This window comes from Manis pentadactyla, chromosome 3, assembly GCF_030020395.1.
Source record: "Manis pentadactyla isolate mManPen7 chromosome 3, mManPen7.hap1, whole genome shotgun sequence".
In the NCBI taxonomy this organism is placed as follows: Eukaryota; Metazoa; Chordata; class Mammalia; order Pholidota; family Manidae; genus Manis; species Manis pentadactyla.
Genome location: NC_080021.1, coordinates 202,265,474 through 202,288,589, shown reverse-complemented (window position 1 = coordinate 202,288,589; position 23,116 = coordinate 202,265,474). Strand labels below are relative to the sequence as shown.

The following is a 23,116-nucleotide window of genomic DNA, read 5'->3' as shown; positions in this document are numbered from 1 at the left end:
AGGCTCCCCCAAAAGAGCACCTGAATGAGTGTTTAGTGTACAGCAGATACCCAATAAAATGAGCTGACTAACGAATGAATGGACAAACCAATGGTGAGAGCTCACACCAACACCACAACTCCTAACCTAAAAGAGAGACTGGTCCTGTACAACCCTCCGCTAGTCGGGCCAGACCTGGGAGGTTATATGAACGCTTTGTAAACCTAAAAGCAATACAAACAATAGCAATTGCAACAGTAGAAAGAGCAGCAGCCTCCAATACTGAACCACCACACGTGTCAGGCATTAGCTCACATAACTTCCATTGCCCAGAGGGCTGCTCTGGGGGAGGTGTGGCAGGAACAGCTAGCTGCCTTCCCCATATTCCTGCTGCCCTCTGCAGAGTGTCGGGCTGTCCCTGGACAGTAGCTCTGGGCATGCTTCCTGCCCCTGGAATTTGAGCAGATATGATATGTCATTGGTGGCTGAAAGTGGTAAGGAAGGAAATGGGCCTCTCTTCCTGCCAACCAACCAGAGAGAGAGGACTTCAAAGACCCAGGGGAGGACAGAGCCCATGAAGCAAGAAGCCTGGGCCCCTGAGTCACAGAGTGGAAGGCCACCCAACCAGGCCACTTGCATTAGGCTGTGATGTGATTTGGAGAAATAAGTGATTATGTTAAAACCATTGAGAATTCAGGACTTTTTGTTACAGCAAATAGTGTTTCCCTGAGCAAAACAGAGAGTTAGATCAGAAGGGGGGGCTACTGTGGCAAAGCCAACTGGAGGTATCAGTGGAAGTGGGGTGGTCTACAGCAAGGGAGCTGACAGTGCGAGGTGGGAAGATGGCAGGGCAGTGGCTAAAAAGGCTGTGTAGACAGCAGACTACTAGCCTGAAGCTTCACAGTGGGGTCTCCCAATGTGGTCCCCAGACTAGCAGCAGGGGCCGGCCTAAGGACTTGTCAGGAATCAGATCCCAGGCCCCAGCCTAGATGTACTGAATCAGGAATCCAGGGTAGGACCTAGAAATCTGTGTTTGATCCTGCCCCCCAGGTTACCGAGGCCTGCCCATGTTGGAGGACAGCTGCTTTGAGGGACAGAGTGCTACAGTGGGGTACTTAGGGACTTACAATGGGGCTTAGGCCCAGGCTGGCCTAGGCTGCCGCTTTCCCATGCTCATCTGCTGCCTCTGCTCACCTGGGTCTCACTCAGTTTCCACCTTGGCTTCTCCTCCCCAGGCAGCCCCCATGTGGTCTTGAGGCTCAGCACAGGAGCCACAGCCTTCCAGAAGCCTTTTTCAGTCCATCTCCCTCTCTGACTGTGCTCCCACCAGCCAGCTGCCCACCGTGACGCCGGCACAGACCCCACTGAGGGCAGATGCCATGTCCTGGGAAAGAATGGCCTTCTGCAGGGGCCTTAGGCTGTGCGGGCCCTCAATGCCATTTGCAGGATCTGAGGGCGAGGAGGGGGCAGGGAGTGGGGACACTGGGCCCCTTACCTGCGTGGGACTGCATGTGCTCCAACAGGTTGTTGTAGAACTGGAACTGGATCCCACAGGCGCCGCAGGTGTAGGGTTCTGGGAGGGGGAAATGAAGCCACCATATCAGGGGCAGAAGACCCCAGACACCTTGGAACTGGGAACCCAAACACACTGTGGCTCTGGGTGCTGGTCACTAACTAGTGAAGGAGAAAGGAAGGCGTGCAGATAATGAGGCCCTCTGATTCAACCAGGCTGCCATTTATTGAGTGCTTACTGCGTGCCAGGCACTGTTCTGGGCACTGGGGGGGTGGGTGAGGGGACAGCATTGCTGGATCAACCACCCTCTTGGAGCAGAGACCACGTCTGATTGCCCCACAGTCCGTGTCTCTGCCTGTGGAAGCACCTATGTCACTGTTTGCTGAATGAATGTATGGAATGAACCAAAAAGAAGGTACCAGACGTACAGGGCAGTAAAGGGAGGGGGAAAGAAACAAGAAATAAGGGTGAGAAGTGGATAAAGCCATGGAAAAGCACAAGCAACCAGGACAAGATGAGAAAAGGGAAGAGGAGAGGTGGGTGGGGGGTAGGACAGCACACGCAGGGGTGCAGCTCTCTGACTCAGAGAGCCCTTCGGCGGTCATCCCTGCATTCCCACACTCAGGTCGGCTCCCAGCATGGGGACAAATGGGAGGAAGAAGAAAGAAGGATGCAGAGAAGAGTAAGAAAGAGAAGAGGGTGGCTGAGGTGCGGCTCAGAAGCGGTGTCATGCGGCTGCCCCAGTGAGCAGCGGTGGGAGGTCTGTGGTCCGTCCAGGGCTGGGGTGGCTCTGCCCCGTCCAAACCGCTCCATCCGCCTGGGAGGGCAGCCTAAGGGCAGATGCTCTGGAGAGGCCCTGAGCATGCGGCCGGCTGAGTTCATTTCCTGCCCTGCCTTGCCCTCTCCAGCCCCCCGATGGGACCATCACTTACTCTGTAGGAGAGGGAAAGGATTGGAAATCAGGGGACTTGCAGTTTCTGCAAAAGAGAAACAGTTTAGCTAAGTCTCTTCTAGCTCTGGTGCTCTGAGATGACTGTCATTATTTCCATTCTTAGTAAGTAGTGAGCCAGATGGGGTTCTCAGAGGAGGGGGAGCATCTGAGAGCCAGGCTCACATTCTGGGGTGGGGCTGGTGCACGGAGCAGGGTAACATCAGCCAAGGCCATCCCTCTAGGACACCCTCAACTGTCAAAGAGTGAGCCCACCGTGCACTAATGAGAAAATGTCCATGCGTGGCTGCCCACTTCAGGACAGGGAGCTGGGAGCTGCATCGAGGTCCTGGCACCAGGATGCGAGTACTGGCACCAAGCACCAGAACAGCCAAGGCGAGGCTGCGCTGTGACGGCTCCGGCTTGCTGGAACTTCCCCGGCGTTTCCTGCAGTTGTCAGGTGAGCCAAAAACTCAGTAGGCACCAGAGTGGGGCCAGATGGACCAGGCTGGGCATCCTGGCTCCACCACTTACAAGCTGGGGACCTGGGGCAACAATAGACCTCTCCTGAGCCTCAGTTTCCTCATTTAAAAAGTGGGGCTAACAATAACACTGACTGCCCTCCCCCAGTGGCTGTGGTAAGAATGAAAACAGGTGAGACACATACAGCTCTGAACATATGCCAGGCACATAGTAAGCGCTCAATAAATGGTGTCTGCTGGCGGCAGCAGCTCTTTATGCCACCATTCCCAATGGTGATTATCAGCTTTGGAGGAAGGAGAGGCAGAGGGGTGCAGCCGGCTGGCTGAAAGCAGAAGCTCCCCAGGAGACTGAAGCCCAGACCTGGCTCTGCTCCTTATTCTTCTGCAGCCTTGGGCAAATGACTGCCTCACTTTTAAGGCCACCTCTTGTGGCGGCTGGGAGGCTACACTTTTCAGAAGGGTGAAGCAGCTTGGAAAGTTGGTATGCTCTTTAGGCTTAAGATCATGCCAACATTCTCGGGGTGACCACAGCACATCTCAGTCCTTCCTCCCCACACTTACTCACCAAAGCACTCGGCTTACTTGAAACAATAACCACCAGAACACGCTACTGTGCAAGTGTGTAATCCACTCAGGGCACTTGCTGACTGTTCACCACCACGCAGGGATATGTACACTGGCCTCTCTTGACAGTGAAGGAGATATTAAGAGGCTAGCCCAGGGCACTGGCTCATAGGTGATGGGGCTGGTTCACACTCTGGCTGTAGACAGAAGCTGGAGCTCAGATTGCTATAGAGGAGCCTCTACATTTAAGTCTGTGCTCCTGGCTATGTCACAAAGCCCCTGAAGGATGGTCAAACTGTGTGCATTATTATCTACACTCAAGAAGTGCCTGCCCAGCACAGGCCAGTACCTGATTTGCTGAATGAAACCCTAACTTTGCAGAAAGTGAGTGGGTGCCTTACCTTAATGTAACCAAAATCAGAATTCTTTCCCCATCCTGCCCTGGCCACCACTGTGCAGACCAGCTCGTTGCTCGTGCCCAGCCCTGGCCCACCACCAACCAGGCTGGCCTCACCAGGCTGGCCCCGGGGAGAGGGGCCATTGGCTGCTCTGTTTAAGGCGCTCTAGGGCTCCGCCGCAGTCCTGCAGAAGGCAGCCACCAGGGGGCACCAAAACACCACCCGGAACCTCAGGCAAATCTTGGGCTGGTGGGGGCTGGTCGGGGCTGGTCCGGGCAGGAAGGGAACCTTTGCATGGCCCCTGGTCCAAAGTGAGGCTAGAACTCGGGGCTCTAGCTCTTAGGCCAAAGCTCTCTCTGCTGTACCTTCTTTGCCTCTCCTGGAAGGAAAGTGGCTGTGACGCTGACCCAAAAATCACAGCAATGGCTCTCTCAGGCCTAATCTTCCTGGGCCATCTGAGTCGATGGTGCAGGCTATGGGGAGAGGGTGTCCCTCTCTCCATGGGGAAGAGAAAAAGAGGAGCCATAGTCCCAAGATGCCCCTGAGGCCCAGAGGGATGTCCTTGGAAGAAAAGGCCCCTCCAGGTGCCACCTAACCCTGGCCTTCTAGTTCTTGGCTCCCAGCCTCTCTGCAATACCATCATGCACCAGGAAGACTGCAGCCCACAGCGCCCGCTGCAGGTAGGTGTGAACAGAGGCCATGGCACAGGATGGCTGGCAGGGACACACTCACCGCTGGAGTTCTGGGAGCTGCTATTCGTCTCTTCAAAGTGGTTTTGTGCTTTGCCTTCTATTCTCCGGCTGAAAGCGCTTTCTGCTGGGTGGGGACAGGAGAGAGCAAGAGAAAACGATGGTGACTGGTTAGTACTATTAGGGCCATGGGAAGGGCAGGGCACAGGTGGCCTAGAGGCTGGGGTACCTCTGAACTGCCCTGGCCCTGGGATGGGGACTGCCCAGGACTTTATGCTGGGGAGCTCACACAGTGAGGGGCTCCAGGCCCCCAAACATGCCACCCAGGCTCCACAGGCTCACATGAGTTGCCCATATCTTGTCAAGATCCCAAGAGATGCGCCAGGAGAGAGTGGAGGTCCCAGAATGGGGCATGTGTGTGACCTGTCTGAGCACACACAGATGAAACCCAGCTGAGGGAGCAGATGGCAAATGGGCCTGCGTCTCCCCTCTTTGGCTCCTGGGGAGCCACATTTGTGACACTAAGTACCTTGGACCTGTCACCCACTTACACCCTCTGCCAGATTCTGCTGCCACAGTCCCCACAGATGAGCAGCGAGGATGACAGACTGTGTCCCGTTGGTGGCTCCAGCAGGGCACCACAAGCTGGGTGTTACTGGGCGGCAGGGATGGCATCCTTGGGTGGCCAAAGACCACGTGAGGTCTGGTCAAATGAGAGACACACGACTCTCATTACTGAGCACCTACTAGGTGCGCCAGGCACCAGTCCAGGGCAAGTGTCTCCGCTACAGATGGCACCTTCCTGAGTGACTCACCCTCTCCTAGGTGCTGTCTGGAAACAGCAGAGTGCAGAGATAGGGACCAACCAGATGGAAGAACACCCACCACCCACAGAAGGTACCAAGACAGAATATCGAGGTGAAAGGTAACTTGGCTTTTCTGAGTTGCTCGTGGCCCAGTGGGGATGCTGGCTTTTCCCAGAGATGAAGGCTTCTGGGAACCAGTGAATTTGGGAAGAGCAGCCCATCCCGTCCCATTTTTGAGGGGAAACAACTTGAAAAGGATATCAAAGACTCTGAGATGCGACTGTGAAGAGACTCATTTAGCTTTATTTAACCCAATCTTCCTAAATATATTTGGCCACTGAAGCCCATATTTAAAATACCAGATTTCTTACTATCCCTTAAAAATGGTAATCCTGGGAACACACTTTAGGAAATGCCACTGTCACCCAGTCCCCCTGACTCCAGAAGGACAATTGTGCAGACTGTGCAGCCTGGGGTTCTGGATGATTGTTGGGGAGATGGGATAGGGAGCCCAGGGGGGCTCCTACAGGCCCTGCTCAGTGGCCCATGTCCCAACCCCAGCGACACCTCCAGACATAGCCTCCTTCTCAGAGCCTGTTGAGCACATCTCTAGGAAGAGCCTCTCTTCAAAATGTGTCTGTAAAATACCTGGGCTGAGAGCTACACATCTTCTCACCAAGAGACTGACCATAAATTGGCAAAGAAAGCCCTTCAATTCTTTGTCCAGGGAAAACAGTCATGTGGGGTGGGGGAGAGACACACAACTCTCATTACTGAGCACCTACTAGGCGCACCAGGCACTGGAAGGTCTGGGGTAGGGAAGTAATTCCTTTCTCCACCTGAATCCTCGTGCATGCAATGCATACCCATCCGTCGAGGATTTCCCTGCGGCCTAACCAAGATATTGGTATAATTTAGCATAACTTACAATTGGTCCCCTCTTGCTCAGCTGACAGTGCCAATTTTGAACCACTATCCTTGCCACAAACATCTCTGGCTGAAAACTGGAGGGTGGTGCCTGGGGGAAGTCCCAGCCTAGCCCCAGGGAGAGCTGCCCGCTCTCGTACAGCCCACCGGCAACTTCCCGCTCCAACAGACGGCTCTGCTCACAACCCGGGGTCCTCTGCCCTGCTCAGCTGGCAAACCCAGGTGGGACCACAACCTGGGTATAAGTCTTCCAGGTCACTTAAAAGCTGCCAGAGGCATGCCCTGCAGCTTTCTGGATGCTTACTCTGAGACAGTGAGGTCCAAGAGCTGCCACAGACCACAGAACCCTTGCACACAGTGTTCTGTAGAAATTGTAGAGGTAAAAACTCTCAACTACAAAATCCAGAGTAAAAGCAAGATTTGAAAGCCCCGATTCCATTATTTGGTTGAGCCACTATCTACCACCAAGGAGCCTGTGATGACCAGTCTGTTTCTAATTCATTTATGACAACTCTTGCAAAAATACAAAGGCTATTGGCTTTTCCCAGTATAGTACCTGAAAAACAATTACCTTCAAGATTGATTAACTATTTACTCTCCTTTCGGGAGCTCCAAGCACAATACACATATCTTCAGACATTTTTACGAATCACATCCCTGCCCGGAATTAGCCAAAACGAAGCAAAGAGTAAAGACACACACAGCTAGTCACTTGGCTGTGTCTCTGGTCCAGTCTTCTGCCTCCCTTAACTGAGGTCTCACTTTGATCACCTATATATTTAATGGATGGCTTTGGGCCTCTTGAGGACAACTGGAAGACCCATGGTACCAGAAGGACCACATCATCATCCTACCCCACATCCCATGTATCCAGGCAGGCAGCCCACTGCTCATTCCATCAAGGTATGAATCGGGGCTCCTGACAGCTGATACTCAGCACCCAGTATGTCTTACCAGTTTCCCTGGGGGATGTGGCTGCTATGAACTTTTCACTGACTGTTCACCCATCTGGAGCCAGAGCCCCTTTGTGCATGGACTCAAAAACACTTGGAGCTACGGCTCATGGAGGGTTTCACAGGCAATACGAGGTGGGGGAGGCTAAGAGAACAGAGCTCCTGGTCAACCACTCTGCTTTGTGCAGAGCAGCTCTTCACAGAAATGAGTTTTTAGATCAGGTTTTCTGAAAGATCAGGATGCAAATTCATGCCACGAGGGTCCAGGCAGGTGATGTAATGAATGAGCTGGCTGGATGTAAGACAGACAACAGTGTGATCACGATGACAAATGACACCTGCCACGTGGCCACTGTGTTGGGGAGGCAGGAGGGAGTGGTGGGGACTGCAGAAAACTGAATAGCACGTGCTCTATTAAAGCAGGCAGCTGTGGCTCAGCCCATGCCAATTGTTGCCCTGCAGGAAAGTGGGCCCAGGCCTGACAGATCTGACTTTTCAATGTCAGCTAGAAATCAAAAGTTTCACATAAAATCTCCTAATCTTCAAATGTTGGCAAGTAATATTTTTAAATTTTAAATTCCTCAGGCTGTAACTTGGGAAAAAGTTATCTCCTGCTTAAAAAAAATTGTTTACAAACCATCTTGCACAAACCCCTCTGACTTAGGTAAGAAAACCTAGACTCAGACAGGTGGTGTGGGTCACCACGGAAAGAGAGGCAGCTGGAACCATAGCTGGGACCCACATTCACCCCAGAGAACTATAAGGCCTCCACTCTCGCTCTTGCAAGGGAACAATGACCCCAGGCACAGCTGTGGCAGGTGAGGAGAAGGGCGGGGAGTGGAGGAAGTGCAGGGTAACAGAGGCCATTGGTACCTGCGGTTGCCTTGCTCGCCGGAGATCCCGAGTTTGGAGTGCGGAACGTCTGGGTTTGGGTGGCTGGAGGGGTGCGGTGTAAGAGGGCGGCGCATCGGACCACGGAGGCCGGAGCTTTTTTCCCCGACTGGTTCGTCTGGGTCTTCGCTGCCACGAAGCGTGGAGTTGGGGAGACCTCTGGATGTGAACACTCAGAGCCCGTGTCTGGATCATCCGGTGGCTCCCACCCGGGGGCAGCACCTGAGAGGGTCACGCTCTCAGTCCCCGTGGGCCCTCAGAGCTGGCTGAGTAAGTGGCCTCTCAGGCCACAGACGCCCATGCACGAGGGTCCACACCTCTTCTCAGTCCACAGAGACTAAAGGCTCTTGCTCCTACCTGGAGCCCAAGAAAGTCTGGAAATCTAGAACCTTCTCCAGATTCTCCTTGAGGGAAGCCTGACAGCCAGCTAACACGCGGCATTTCCTGGAGGCCACCTACCAGCCCACTGCATGGGTAACCCACAGCCCTTGACCAACCCAGGTTCTGAGCGTCTAAGAACTCAGCCTGTGACCTAGGCTTGGGTCGCCTGAACTCATTAGCCAAGGCCCAAGCGCATTTTCTAGAATGTTAGCCCCTAAGCCTCGTTTCCTTCCAAGGCAGGCTAGCTGAGAAGTAATGATAGCAAGCAGAGAGGCAGAGACGTGCCAGGGGGTAGAAAAGCAGAGGGGCCTGGTGTTGCCCCAAGGCTTTAGGGGGAGGGGCTCTATGGTGCTCCTCGGGCACTGACTGGAAATTATTGCTCTCAGGATAGTTCTTAACACACTCCTGAATCTTCACTGGAGTAAGTGAAGCAGTTTTCCCTGGTTGGTGTTTGGGCAGCCTGCGTCACTGTTTCCCAGACCTCCTGCCTCCCTCATCTGAATTCTCTAAAGAAGCTGGGGTCCCTGAGACCTGGGGGCTGACACCCAAATGGTCTCCACTCTGGGGTCTTGGGTGGGCACCAGTTGGCCACATTCACACTGCCAGAGCCATAATGACCAGTGGCGGCAAACCTTGCACCTGGCCATGCAACCAGGTTCAGAATGAAAGAGGAGGGCCAGGGGTCTTCACATCCACCTGCAACTCTCTTCCCTGAAGGCAAGAAGAGGACATGGCAGCAAGGGAAGGGACCCTCAGTGCTGACCAGGGGGCCACAGGACCCCCAGGAATTGGTAACATCCTGACCTAGAGTCTAGCAGGGGCTCGGAACTGGAGATGGACCCTGGCACTGCTCCCCTGTCTCTGGGGGGCAGAGGAGGGGCCTCATCATGGCCCTGCTCCCAGGACAGTGTCCTTCAGGGCACAGATACTCCAACCACGGCTTTCAGACCAAAACTAAAAGGAACTCCCTGACCCTCCGCCTCTGCCCGCTGCTGGCCCAGATGGGGAGCCCAGGCCCAGAGAAGTAGGAGGCGGGGCCTTGCCAAGGTCACACGGGAACGTACTCTGCAGTGTTTTGTCCCCCACGCCGAGACACTGAGGCCGGCTCAGAGGACGCGGGCTGCCCCGCCCCTCTGGAGGTTACCCCTTCCTGCACCCACAGGGGTGCCTGGTGCCAGGAGCCGGGGAACCCTTTGGTCCTGGCCCCCCTTTAAGCCCTAATCTGGCCCGCCTGAGCCCCAGGAGGAGCCCCCAAGGCCTCAGTCTGCAGAGGGGATGGCTGTCCCTCACGGTTTCAACCCCCGTTTTCTGGATTCTCGCTTTCTGAATCAGGAACTGGAGAGGTCTGGGTGGAGAAAGATCCTTGTGTACGCTCCTCCCTACTCCACCTCCCTCCCTTTCAGGGCCAAGGACCCCGGAGGCTGCTGGGTCCAACCAGAAGGATAGCTCGTCTCATCATTTCCAAAATGTTTCAGCCACAGAATAAGCCTACACATCAAACTCCGTGGTGGGCATGTGGTGTCCCATCTCTGGTTTCTCCACTGTCTCCCCGCAGCAGGGCTGGTGGTCACTGTAAAGGAGCTGGCTCTGCGCGTGGGGCAAACTGAACCCACCTCCAGGCCTGCTGTTTTTGGCCTCTGCTGTTGCGGACTCTTCCCTTCCCCCTCTGCACTTAGTTCCCCATCTGTTGCCCTCTGTCCACTAATAAATGTGGGACACCCATCTCTGCACTACTCACCTCATGGGGATTTTGTGAGGGTTCCAAAAAGCCACAGAAGCACTCTGAATGGCAAATTACTCTTCTAAATTAAGCAGTGACTTCTGATATTATTATTATTTTTTGGATAAGGAAACCAAGGCCCAGAATGGTTACTAAGTTTACAGCCACACAGAAAGTCAAGGCCAGGATGGGGTAAGGGCTCAAACCTACCAGCTACTCGAGGAGGTCCTTGCATAGGGCCATGCAGTCGCCCCCTTTGGCACTAACCCACACATCCTGGGGACCTGGGCACAAGTGATCGCATTTCTGAGCAATAAATTGAGCACACAGCTTTTTCTCTCAGGCCTCAGTCTCTTCCTGCAGAATGGTTTCTAGATGACCCTATGGATCAGACTTTTCTATGATCTACAATTACCACTTTCAAAATCCTGGCATTCCATGTGGGAGAGCCCCCTCCTTCCCTGTGGCAGGGAGCTCAGGGACACCCACGATGCATATGATATAATAAACCTACAGTACCACCTGTCTGCTTCAGCCACCCCAGCCTGGGACTTGTTCACCCCCTTTCTCCCTCACATTCTACGATACCCTCTTTTCCTCAAGCTTTGTGGCCTTTACACATGCTATTTCCTCTGCCTGGAATATTCTTCTCTCCAGTTTTTGCCTGGATAACTGCTGCTGGTCCTACATCCCTCCACTTACAGATTTCTTCCTCTGGCAGCCTTCCCTGATGCCTCACCTGGTCATTTATCTTTCAGTCCCCTCTCTTCTTCCCTTCCAAGAACTGATCACCATTAATAATGACATGTGGTGTGGTCTTTCAATCAGTGCCTAGTATCCCCATTTGCCTGTATGCTCTGAGAGGGCAGGGACTCTGCCAGCTTGGCCCAACCATGCATTCAGTGTCTGGCACATTCCCTGACACATAGGAAATGCTTAATAGATAATAAGGAATTAAGGAATCAATGCATGAATGGCTAGAAGGGTAAAACTCAGAACCAGAGCAAGCAGAGCACATCCAAGATGGGACAACCAAGATAGGACATGAGAAGCCATCTCACATGTTGCCTCCCATTGGTCCCAAGGGTATATATTAAGCAGATGGGGGACACAGACACTCAGAGAGGTACAGGCACCACTCCACGGTCACAGAGCAGGTCAGGGTTGGCACAGGATGAACTTCCCAGGCTCCTAGCTCATTCCAGATGACAGGTGCTCCATCTGTTGACCTTACAAGGAATGTTATCAGACTGGAATTCCTACCTGAGTTCTTACAAGGAAAGGAAGAAAGACTTTAAGACAGACTGGCTGATTGCCTTTGTAAAGAACACACATGAAATGCAATAAGAGAGTACCACAGCCTCTCCTCTCTGTAAAGCTGAAAACTGGAGCAAAAAAATTCAGAGAATGTAAGGACTCAAGAAAACTAACCATGCAGCTGAGGGCAGAAAGATCAGGGGACCTCCCTGAAATCTTAACTAAGTGAAGGAGGGTGAAAAAGCATTCAAGGCAAATGGGACTAGTGTGCTCAAAGGCTGCAGGTGGGAGACATGATGCAAGAAGACTAATTTGGGATTTTAGTGTCAGAAAGAGAACTGGAGAGTTGACACTTCTGGCCACAATGGAGTAACTGGTGTGGGACTAACCCTCCTCCTTATTCAACTGTAAAGCCGGACAAAATACATGAACCAACAGTTTTCAAACCTTGAACAATATGCAGTGCAGCCCTGTGATCCCTGAAGACCTTATGTGAGCCCTGGATCACTCCAGCTCTCTGCCTGGAGAGACCCTCTGGTCCAAGGCACCAAGGTAGAGCTCAAAGAAGGCACTGCCATCTCTCTCAACTGAGGAGCCAGTGATCAAAATTTAGGACTTCTGAGGTGCCTGAATTTGCAGGGCAGAATAACAAAGAGGAAAGAATTATGCAAAAAACAGAACAACAGAAATGTGCAGAGGGGGCCCTTGAAGTCTTTGGCTGAATGCCTAACTGGTTTGTGCATAGGGAGCCTCTGCACAGCCTGGGAGTCAACAGTTACTGGAGGCTGCAAGCTGACTGAGGATCTGGAGGCTGCACAAGATAAGAAGATATTTGAGTTCCGGTTATAGAGAGGAGACACCGTGCTGACCACCTAGGGCATTCAGTTGAGACTCAGGAAGGCCATGCTTTAGAAGGATTACTCTAGCCTTAGGATAAGCACTACCTTAGGCCTGCCCTAAACACAATTTAAAAATAAACCTTTGAAGTATCAAGCTGATCTATAGGTAAATGCACTGCTTGGTCCAGAAGGTCCCTCCAGGCAGAGAGCTCGAGTGATTTGGGGCTCGCGTCAGGTTTTCAGGAATCACAGGCCTGCAATGCATATTGTTCAAGGTCTGAAAGGTGTTGTTTCATGTATTTTGTCCAGCTTTACAGTTGGACAGGGAAGAGGTTAGTCTCACACCAGCTACTTCATCATGGCCAGATATGTAAATTCCCCAGGTCTCTTAAGACTAAAGTCCAGGAGGAGGAGTTCCCAAATTAGACTCCTCGTGCATCATATATCCCACCCATTCTCACCATTCAAACAATCACTTTTCAAAGGAAGGTAACAAAATCCAGATACTCAGCAACATAATATCTGCAATGTGCAGTACAGACTAAAAAAAGATTTGTTAGGTGAAGCAGGAAAATGTGACTGACAATCAAGAGGGAAAAAAGACAATCAATAGAAACATACAGAAATGACAGGGATGATGGAATTTGTAGACAAGGACCTTAAAACAGCTATTAGAAATATGCTCAAAGATTTAAAGGATAAAATGAACTACTGAAGAAAGAAATAATGTAAAAAGAAACCAAGTGGAAACTACAGAGGTGAAAAATATGGTACATGAAATGAGAAATTCACTTGATGGATTTTTTTTCTAATAAAATAGATTGGGCACTTCAGAAAAAAATTTCAGTGAACTTGAAGACAGGGCACAGGAAAAGATATATCTAAATCGAAGCATAGAGGTAAATCAAGGCTGAAAAATGCAACAGAAATTCAGTTGATCTATAAGCATCATCAAACAGTCTAACATATATAAAAATATAGTCTCAATAGGCGAGGAAAGAGAGGTTGGATAAGAAAAGTATTTGCAGAGATACTGGCTGAAAATTTTCCAGATTTGATGAAAAATATAAGCCCCCAATCCAAGAAGTAGAATGAGCCCTAAACAGGATAAACACAAAGAAAACTATATATCATAATCAAACTTCTGAAAATGAGTAATACAGAGAAATATTTAAAAGCACCTAGAGAAGAGATACATTACATATAGAATAACAATCAGAATATCTCTGACTTCTCATCAGAAACAACATAAGCCAGAAGATAGAATATTTTTCAAGAGCTGAAAGAAAAAAATCTCAGCCTAGAATTTCATAACCAGAGAAAATATCCTTCAAAAGAAAAGGGGAAATAAAAACATTTTCAGTTAAAAGAATCTTTCACCAATAGACCTACAGGGTAAGAAATGTCCAAGAAAGTTCTTCAGGGAATAAAAGAAAATGATAACAGAATTCATATTTATACAAAGGAAAATACAGGAAATAGTAAAAAATTAAGTAAAAAAGAAAGGCATTTTCTCATTTCTTAATGACTTTAACAAGTAATTGACTAAGGCAAACAGTAATTGTTAGGTTTATAACTTATGCGTGTGTATAGTAAGTAAAGCACAGAGGACAGGAGGGCAGTAAACGTAAGTATACTGTTCTTACATTATGTGTGATGTGTTATGATATAAATTCATGGTCGATTGTAATGCATTAAAGGTTTATATAATAAACCATGGACTAACCATTACAGAAAAAGAGGCATAGCTAGAAAGCTAACAGGGGAAATTTTTAAAGTTCTTAATATTGATGAAGGCCATAAAAAAAAATGAACAAGAAGAAGAGATGGCACAAATAGAAAAAAATACCAGATGGTAAACTTAAACCCAACCACACCAGTAAGTTATATTATATGTAAATGGATTGAACACTTTGTTTAAAAGACAGGGACTGCCAGACTGGATAAAGGAGTTAACAGTCAACTATACGTACACATTTCAAATATAAAGACATGATAGATTTTAAAAAAAGGATGGAAAGAGATATACCACGCAAACACTAGTCCTGAGAAAGCTGTAGTTACTGAATATATTCATAACAGATAAAGTGGACTTCAGGACAGGTTATTAATGGAGATAAATAAGGGTACTACAAATTTTAAAAGGGTCAGTTTATTAAAACATAATGATCCTAAGAGTGTGCACTTAAAAACAAAGTTTTAAAATACATTAATCAAAAATTGACAGGACTGAAGTGGGAGAGAACATATCCACAATTACAGTTGTGGATTTCAACACCTCTCTCAGTAGTTGATAGAACAAGCAAATTAAAAAAAAAGAAACTGAAAAGGCACAGAGATTTGAACATTACTAACCAACTTGACCTAATTGACTCTATACTGGGGGAATACTCTTTGCAACTTGTTCTATAAGGCCAGCATACTCTGATAGCAACTTAGACAAGGACATCACAAGAAAAGAAAAGCACACTGCTGGTTTGGATGTAAAATGGCATACCCACTTTGGAAAACAGTTTGGTTGTTCTTTAAAAGTTAAATATATACCTACTATACACTCCAACCATTCCACTCCTAGGTACTTACCAAGAGAAATGAAAGCATTTGTCCATACAAAGATGTGTACACAAATGTTCACAGCAGCTTTACGTATATTAGCTCCAAACTGGGGACAACCCAACTATCTGACTATAAGAGAATAAAAGTAACTGTGGTAGCTATATCTAGACAATGGACTACTACTTATAATCAATTAAAAGGTATGAATTACTAATACATGCAAACATGAATGGATCTTAAAACAATTACAATGAGTGAAAGAAATCAGAAACGCCCCCACCCCGCCAACCCCTCCATACACACACAAAAAAGAGTATATATGGTAAGACTGAATATATGCAGCATTCTAGAAAATGCAAACTAATCTATAGTAACAGGAAGCAGATCAGTACTTGCCTGGGGATAGGGAAGTGGTAAGGGATTCTAAAAGGGCATGAGAAAACTTTTGAGGGTGATGGATGTGTTCATTACCTTGAATGCACTGATAGTTTCATGGGAGTATACATAGGTCAAAACTTATCAAACTATACACTTTAAATACAGGACTGCGTTGCATGACAATATACCTCAATAAAGGTATTTTGAAAATTTCACCAGAAATACTTATTTTCCTGATTATGACCATCATTAACAAACCACTGAGTGAATATGGGGCACTCTGCTGATCTTAGGACTGCAGTTCCCGGCCCTTGTAGGGGTCCCATTGGGAGTGCTATTAAAAGGTAGGTAAAATCCTGGGGCATTTTAGATAGAAGTGAGCAGAAAATATGTTCTTAAAAGCAAATAACTCTGCAAACTACCCTGGATCTTAAAGTAATTTAGATGCCTTTCCAAGAAAAGAAGCTTCAAAGAAAAAGGGCATTCTTTCGGCAAAGAAGAAACATCTCAACCTTGCAACCTTCTTCAGTTCATTTCATGGTTGGCTCTTCTAATAGTCTTCATGTACTTTAGTAAAGCATAGACATGGTGACTTATTTTTAAAAAAAGAACAAAGACAAAAAAATCAATCCATGCAATGTACCACATTACCAGAATAAAAGATAAGAATCATAGAATCACCTCAATAAACAGGAAAAAAATACATAACAATTTATGATAAAAAATTTCGGGAATTGAAGGTAACATTCTCAACTGATAAAAAGGGCAGCTACAAAAACCTACTTCAGCTGACGCAATACTTAGTGATGAAAAGGATGATCCTTAATGATGAAAATCTGAACCCTATGATTGGGTACAATGAAGTGAGATCTGCTCTTCTATACAACATTGTACTGGAGGGTCCTAATCAGTGTAGTGAGGAAAGAAAAAAAAAAAGAATGCAAATTGGAAATAAAGAAGCTGTCTTTATTAGACAAAATCAGTATATACAAGGAAAATCCTAAGAAATCTATTTAAAAAACCTATTAGAATAAGTGAATTGAGCAAAGCTGCAGGATACAAATTTAATATACAAAAATTAATTACGTTTATATGTAATAGCAACAAATGACTAGAAAACTAAAAATTAAAGTAGAATAAAAAAATAAAATAGTTATACTTTCATGAAATATGTGCAAGACCGATACTCTGAAGACACAAAGTGCTGAGAGAAATCACAAGACCTAAATATTTGGAGAGATATACCATGTTCATGGATTGGAAGACCCAATATTATGATGATGTTATTCTCCCCCAGTTTTTCTACTGATTTAGGGTAATCCTAAATGAAATCCCAGTTGGATTTTTTTTTGTAGACATTGGCAAGAGGACCAACAATTATATGGAAAAGGAAAGTTCCTAGAATTGACAAATATTCTTAAAAGAGGGCAAAGTTGAAAAACTGAGAGTAGCTGATTTAAAACTCACTATGACTCCAGTAAATAAGACCATGTTGGCATAAACACAAACAAATAGATCAATGAAACAGAAATAAACTCACAGCTTAATTATATGTACAAATGATTTTCAATAAAGGTCCAAAGGCAGTGTAATAGGGAAAGGACAATCTTTTCAACAAATGGTGTTGGAAAAACCAGATGTTCTTATGGAACAAAATAAATCTCAATTCCTACCTCTCATGTCATTCACAAAAGTTAGAGCTTGAAAAGATCACAGACCTAAATACAAAAGCTTACAAAAGACAATAAAGGAAAATATCCTCACAACATTGAGGTGGCAAGGATATCTGTGGTAGGACCCACAAAGCACTAACCATAGAAGAGAAAAGATAAAATAGACTTTATCAAAATGAAAAAACAATGGCTTAGCAAAAGATATTGTATGAAAGTCAGCAGGAATGCCAGAGACTAGAAGAAAATATTCCCAATATATACATCTAATAAAAGACCTAGATTTAGAATATATGAAGAACTCTTACGACTTAGTAATAAAAAGACATACACCCCAAGCAAAAAAATGGGCAAAAGATTTAAATAGATAATTTCCAAAGTAACATATATAGATGGCTAACAAATGCATGAAAAAGTGCTTAACATCATCAGTCATCAGGAAAATGCAAATTAATACCACAGTGAAATATCACTACACACTCACTAGAACAGTAGAATTAAACAGCCCATGGCCACCAAATGTTGGCAAGAATGCGGAACAAGTGGAGCTCCCGTATGTGGCTGTTGGGAGTGTACAATGCTACAGCCATTTTGGAAAGAGGCTTGTTAAGTTCCTAAAAAGTTAAACACACTCTCCCCTATGAGCAATTCTAGTCCTTGGTATTTATCCAAGAGAAATGAACACATATGCTCACAAAAAGCTTTGTACAAGCATTTTCATAGCAGCTTTATTCATAATAGCCTGAAACTGGAAACAAATCAAATGAACACGAAAACGGCTAAACAAACTGTGGTATTTTCATACAATTGAATATTGCTCAGCAGTAAAAAAATTCAACTGATATATACAACAACATGTATGAGTCTTAAAGACATTTTGCTGAGTGAAAGCAGCCAGACAAAAAGAGAGTACTCCATTTGTAAGAATTTCTTCCAGAGTCAGCCTAGGTCCTTCTAGATATTCTCACCACACCCAGGGTCCTTAAGCCCTGGTCCTGAGTGACACCTGATAAACCATCAAGTCCAGCCCCTAACTCCACACAGAACTCACGGGCATACAAATCTCTAGGTCCAAAGGCCACTGGAAAGGCTGTTTCAGCCTTAGAGAATCAATCCTCTGTTGGATCTAGTCTAAATCTCTCATGCCATCCTAGCACATATACTTGGGGATCTAAGGATGGAGCCCCCTCCAATATCCAGATGGAGAGTTGGGAAATAAACAGTATCAAGAGAATGGAAGGCCAGGAAGTCCCTGTGAAAGAACCCTTAGAACTCTTCTCCCTTCCAGCCCAGGGTGGAAGGAGAAATTAGGGGCCAGACATAGGATAGGGCCCACCCGAGGTCACACACAAGCCTGTGACTCACTTGGATTAACACCCAGGGCTTTTAAGTGCCACAAAGGGCAGAGAGGTAGCTGTCTCATCTAGATGGCCATCCCCTAGCCTAGGTCGGGCCCTGCCCTGGTTCAACCTGAAGCTGCAGCACACGGCACCGGCTTAGGGTTGGGGATTCAGGAACCACAGGATTTGGAGGGGCTTACAGGAGGTGAGGACAGGGCCACTGAAAGACTTGGATGAGTGATGCCTACATCTGAGTCCACCGAGGGCACTCAGGCTTTCCTGGCTTAAGGGTGGGACTTTTCCAGCTATTCCAGCTACTGCATATGTGGCCCCAGGTGAGACCTGGATACAGAGAAACTGCCCTAGGTCAAGTTCACCTTTGCTTTCACCCTCCCCTGGCAAAGCTCCAGAACTTTGGCCTATGGTGGCCCATCCCTCTTCCAAAGCCCCCAAACCCCCAACCAGAGAAGATACTCACTGATGGGGGCATGTAAGGCCACGTGCTCCTGGTAGGGCGTGTAGTACTTGTACTGTTTTCCACAGAATTCACAGGTGTAATTGCCGGTTTCTGTCCAAAAAAGAGAGGAAAGTGTGGGAACAGGCTCCTGGCTCCCATCCAGAAGCAGCAGTATACTCCCTCCCCTCAAAGCCCTCTTCATTCTGGGACCATCTAGAATCAGAAGCCCACTTGAGTCAGACTGCCTGGGTTCAAATCCCAGCTTGTACATTTTTAGGTAAGTGACCATGGGCAAATCTCTTAACCCCTCTGTGCCTCAGTTTCCCTTTCTTAAAATGGGGGTAATAATAGGACCACCTTATAGGATTGCTGTGAGGATTAAATTTATGTCAAGTGTTTAGAACAGTACCTGGCACACGCTGTTCTTCGTCACTCCACCCCCAGGCCTGGTGCTCAGGAAATATATGGGGACCTGAGGTGACCTCCAGTGCCAACCTTTCTCTTGGTCCCTTTATAAGCCCTGCCCTCTGCAATCACCACACTTGGGTCCCTTCATCTCCAGGATCTTCCCTGCCCCAAGCACCCCCACCCCCAGCAGAAGGGGTCACTTCTTCCTCTCAGGTCCCACCAGACTTTATCTTTACCTCTCTTTTGGCACTGCCTAACTTCTTTCTTCTTAAAAATTTCTGATGTAATATTGTTCACTGGGGGAAAATTATAAAATACTGATAAATACAAATATAAAATTTTTTAAATAAGAGAAATTTCAGTCATCTGTAATCCCCAAAGTGGCAGCTACCCCTTGGGGTGCAGTGTACAACCTCACCATCTGTCCCAGACCGCAACCCACCCCTCACTCCCAATTCTTCTAGAGTTCTTCTTTCACTTGACATCATCTGTCTGGCTCCTGTGGGCGTTGAATTGCCCAGTCCTGATCTATATCCTCTTGGTAACCTGGTGTATTCAATTGACAATACTTTGTGGACATCTTGCTCAATCAATAAACATCGATCACTACTGCATTTATTGGCTGCATGGCTCCCACTGGTCTTGGGAATTTGCTGAGCCAGTCTCCTACACCAAGGGACATTTAGATTGTTTCAAAGTTTTTTCACTAATAAACAAATGCTGTGGATTCACATCCTTGTAAACCTTTCTGCACAGTTGGTCATTATTTTTGTAACATCACTGTAAAATAAAGATTATTGCACATATCTTTGCACATTATTTCCTTGGGATAAATTAAGGGCATGCATTTTCAAAGCTTTTGGTAACCACAGAACCAACTACATAGCAAAAGGTTGGGCCAATTATTACCCCAATCAGAAATATGTGAAAATGACTATTTCCATATACTGCAGCCAGCATTACGTGTTATCATCTTAAACTGTGCCTTCTAGGAGGAACTATACTGCACTGCTAGTTTTATTTTCCATTTATTTGAATTGTATGGAAATTGACTACTTTTCATGTTTAGTTAACTGTAATTTTTCTTTTGTGGCTTTCCTATTTGTGTTTACAGCTAATGTTTCCATAGGTACATTTACCTTTTTAAAATCACTAAGAACTCTGTAGATTAAGAACATCAATATTTGGTTCTATGTGCTATGAGTAGAGTTCTCAATTGGTTTTGTATTGTTTATGGTTTTTCTCAATATAGAAGCTTTAAAATTTTTATAGTTAAATAATTTTTAGAACTAATTCACTAACTCTGGAAAAGATATATTACTGGCTCTTTGTAGGCTTCAAAATTCTTAGAGCACCTGTATTAATTATATTATTCAACCTCTATAATCCTGTTTGTCTACTTGCTGTGTTAAAGCCTAAACGTTGCACTAAATCTTTCCATTTCATTGTATTTCTAAATGTATTTTGTATATTTAGATACAATAGTGTTTTGATGCTTTTAAGGCACGAGAGCAAAATCTTCACTCTGAGCTATACCCTTTATTAGTGTTACACTATTTTCTAACATAGTGCTTCTCAAAGTGTGGTTTTGGCACAGCAGCATTAGATCATCTGGGAATGTGTTAGAAACGCAAATTGTCAGGATTCAGCCATGACATAGTGACAGAAAAATTCTAGGGATGGGACCCAACAATCTTTATTTTAACAGACCCCTTAAGAAAATTCTAATGCACAGCAAAGTTTAAGAACCACTGGTCTAACATTTCATTATATTGTTTTATTAATTCATCTGACATCAATATTCTTACTTTGTGATAATTACTTTGTAAGATCCTCCTTTCTATTTGTTTGCATGTGCCTAAAGCCATCTCTCTGAACTGTCTTATAATTTCATTAAATGGATACTGTGCTAAATGCTGGCACAAAATACTGAACAGAAACCCTCAAGTTTCCTTCCACCTTCAGGGAACTTACAGTTGGGAAAAGGAGACAGAAAAATCAAGTAATCACATAAACAAATTTAAAACTGCAACCACAATGGGTACTCTTAAAGGAGACATTTATGGAGAGATGAAAATCCTAATGGGAAATTCAATTTAGTTAAGGAAGCAGGAGAGAGATCTCTGTGAAAGAGTAAAAGGTAAGGAATTAACCAGGTATGTTTCCAATTAACCATTATATTAAATTAACCCGAGAATCTTTTCTATTAATAAAGAAGATTATACCATTTGCTTTTATTACTGTAACTTACTTGATTTTACTTGTTTTAACTATTTTCTTTGCCTTTTCATTTTTCTCCAGTATTCCAGTATTTTCCAATATTCTTTGTTTTTGATAGTATATATTCACCTAATTGCTACAGTCAAGAAATAGTAATTTCAAGTCTACAATGAGAAAGGTAGTTTAACTCAGTGCTTCTCAATGTATATTAATCATCTAGAAAGACTGTTACAATACAGATTGCTGGGCGCCACCCCAGAGATCTAACCCTACAGGTGTCTGGTATGTGGCATTTCTAATAAACTTCCTGGAGATCTGATGCTGCTGATTTGTGACCACCTATGAGCAGGACTGGCTGAACCTCCTTCACTGTACCCCTTTACCTATTCCTTCCTTCCTGTGTTCTAAAAATTCTTTAATATTTTAGAATAATCTTTCTTTTGCATTCAATTTTATAATCAGATTTGTGCTATTTTTTTAAAAATTGAAGTATCATTGATACACAGTCTTACATTGGTTTCAAATACATAACACAGTGGTTCAACAGTTACCCATATTATTAAATCCTTACCCCCCCACTAGTGCGGTTACTATTTGCAAACACAGGAAGATGTTACAGAATCATCTGCTATATTCTCCACAGATTTTACAATTTTAAACTTCTAGTTTACCTGGTTTTAGTATTCCTAAGTCCTCTCGTGCTAGGAATTAATTCCTCATAATTGAGTCCTTAAATGTGCTCTACCACTTATTTAGTTCACTGGAGTATATCTTCAAATAATTTTTTGAAGTGGGTACATAGAAGAAATAATGTTTTAGAGCCCTCATTTTTTTTCTTTACTCATAAATTATAATTTGTCTAGATATAAAATTCTTAGATTACAACCATTTCCCTTCAAAACTTACTCCATCATCTTTTTGTCATTTAGCATTGTAGAGAAATCTCAGGCAAGTTCACCTTGGATTCATTTGTTAATTTGCTATTTTATTTCCAGATGCCAGCATATTTTTTCCTTTATATTTATAGTTATAAAAAAATCACCAAGATCTATATAGTTATGGGTCTCATTATACTGACACTGCCTGACACATGATGAGCTCTTACATCTACATACACAGGTTTGCCTTTGGCTGCACACATTTTTCTTCTATTATATTTTTGAAGTATTGCTTCTGTCCCACTGGTACACCATCACCAATTACCTGGAACTGGTTCCCCATTCTCCATTGTCATCATGTTTTCCTCTTATCTTCATCTGTTCAGGTTTGTCCTTTCCATGACTAATTCCATTTCTGCAAATCAACTCTGTTCTTTACTATCTACCATGCAGGCTTTAATTCTGTTCACATATTTTCTGCCTCTTTGTAATCCCTCATCTCATTCCTCTCTCTGCCTTTTCACCATACAACTTTAGGCTCCTTTTTCACAGAGGTCATGCTATGGACTGAACTGTGTCCCCCTCAAATTCAGATGTCAATGCCTTCCCTTCCAATGTGATGGTATTTGGAGATGGGGCTGTGGAAAATAATTAGGCTTAGATGAGGTTATGAAGGTGGGGCCCTCATGATGGAATTAGTGCCCTTATAATAAGACATAGCAGGGAGCTACCTCTTGTTCTCTTGGTCCCCACTACGTGACAACACAGGCAGACAGACAGTAGACGTCTGTGAACCAGGAAAAGGGTTCTCACCAGAACCTAACTATGTGGCACCCTGATCTTGGATGTTCAGCCTCCAGAACTGTGAGAAAATAAGTGTCT

At 45.7% G+C, this 23,116-nt stretch overlaps 1 protein-coding gene across 21 annotated transcripts in view; it reads right to left on the bottom strand.

Moving 5' to 3' along the window:
• Positions 1 to 23,116, bottom strand: part of ZNF618 (zinc finger protein 618) — a 114,933-nt gene that overhangs the window by 16,602 nt on the left and 75,215 nt on the right. For 4 of the 21 annotated variants that reach the window (XM_057498946.1, XM_057498947.1, XM_057498944.1 and 1 more), the window contains 6 exons: positions 19,373 to 19,432; positions 18,750 to 18,839; positions 8,113 to 8,352; positions 4,597 to 4,680; positions 2,425 to 2,469; positions 1,475 to 1,552 (listed from right to left, as the gene is read on the bottom strand). In XM_057498946.1, the coding sequence (XP_057354929.1) occupies positions 1,475 to 1,552; positions 2,425 to 2,469; positions 4,597 to 4,680; positions 8,113 to 8,352; positions 18,750 to 18,839; positions 19,373 to 19,432 (597 nt within the window). The remainder of the gene's footprint in view (positions 1 to 1,474; positions 1,553 to 2,424; positions 2,470 to 4,596; positions 4,681 to 8,112; positions 8,353 to 18,749; positions 18,840 to 19,372; positions 19,433 to 23,116) is intronic. The other 17 variants (XM_057498950.1, XM_057498948.1, XM_057498953.1 and 14 more) reach the window with 12 other exon arrangements.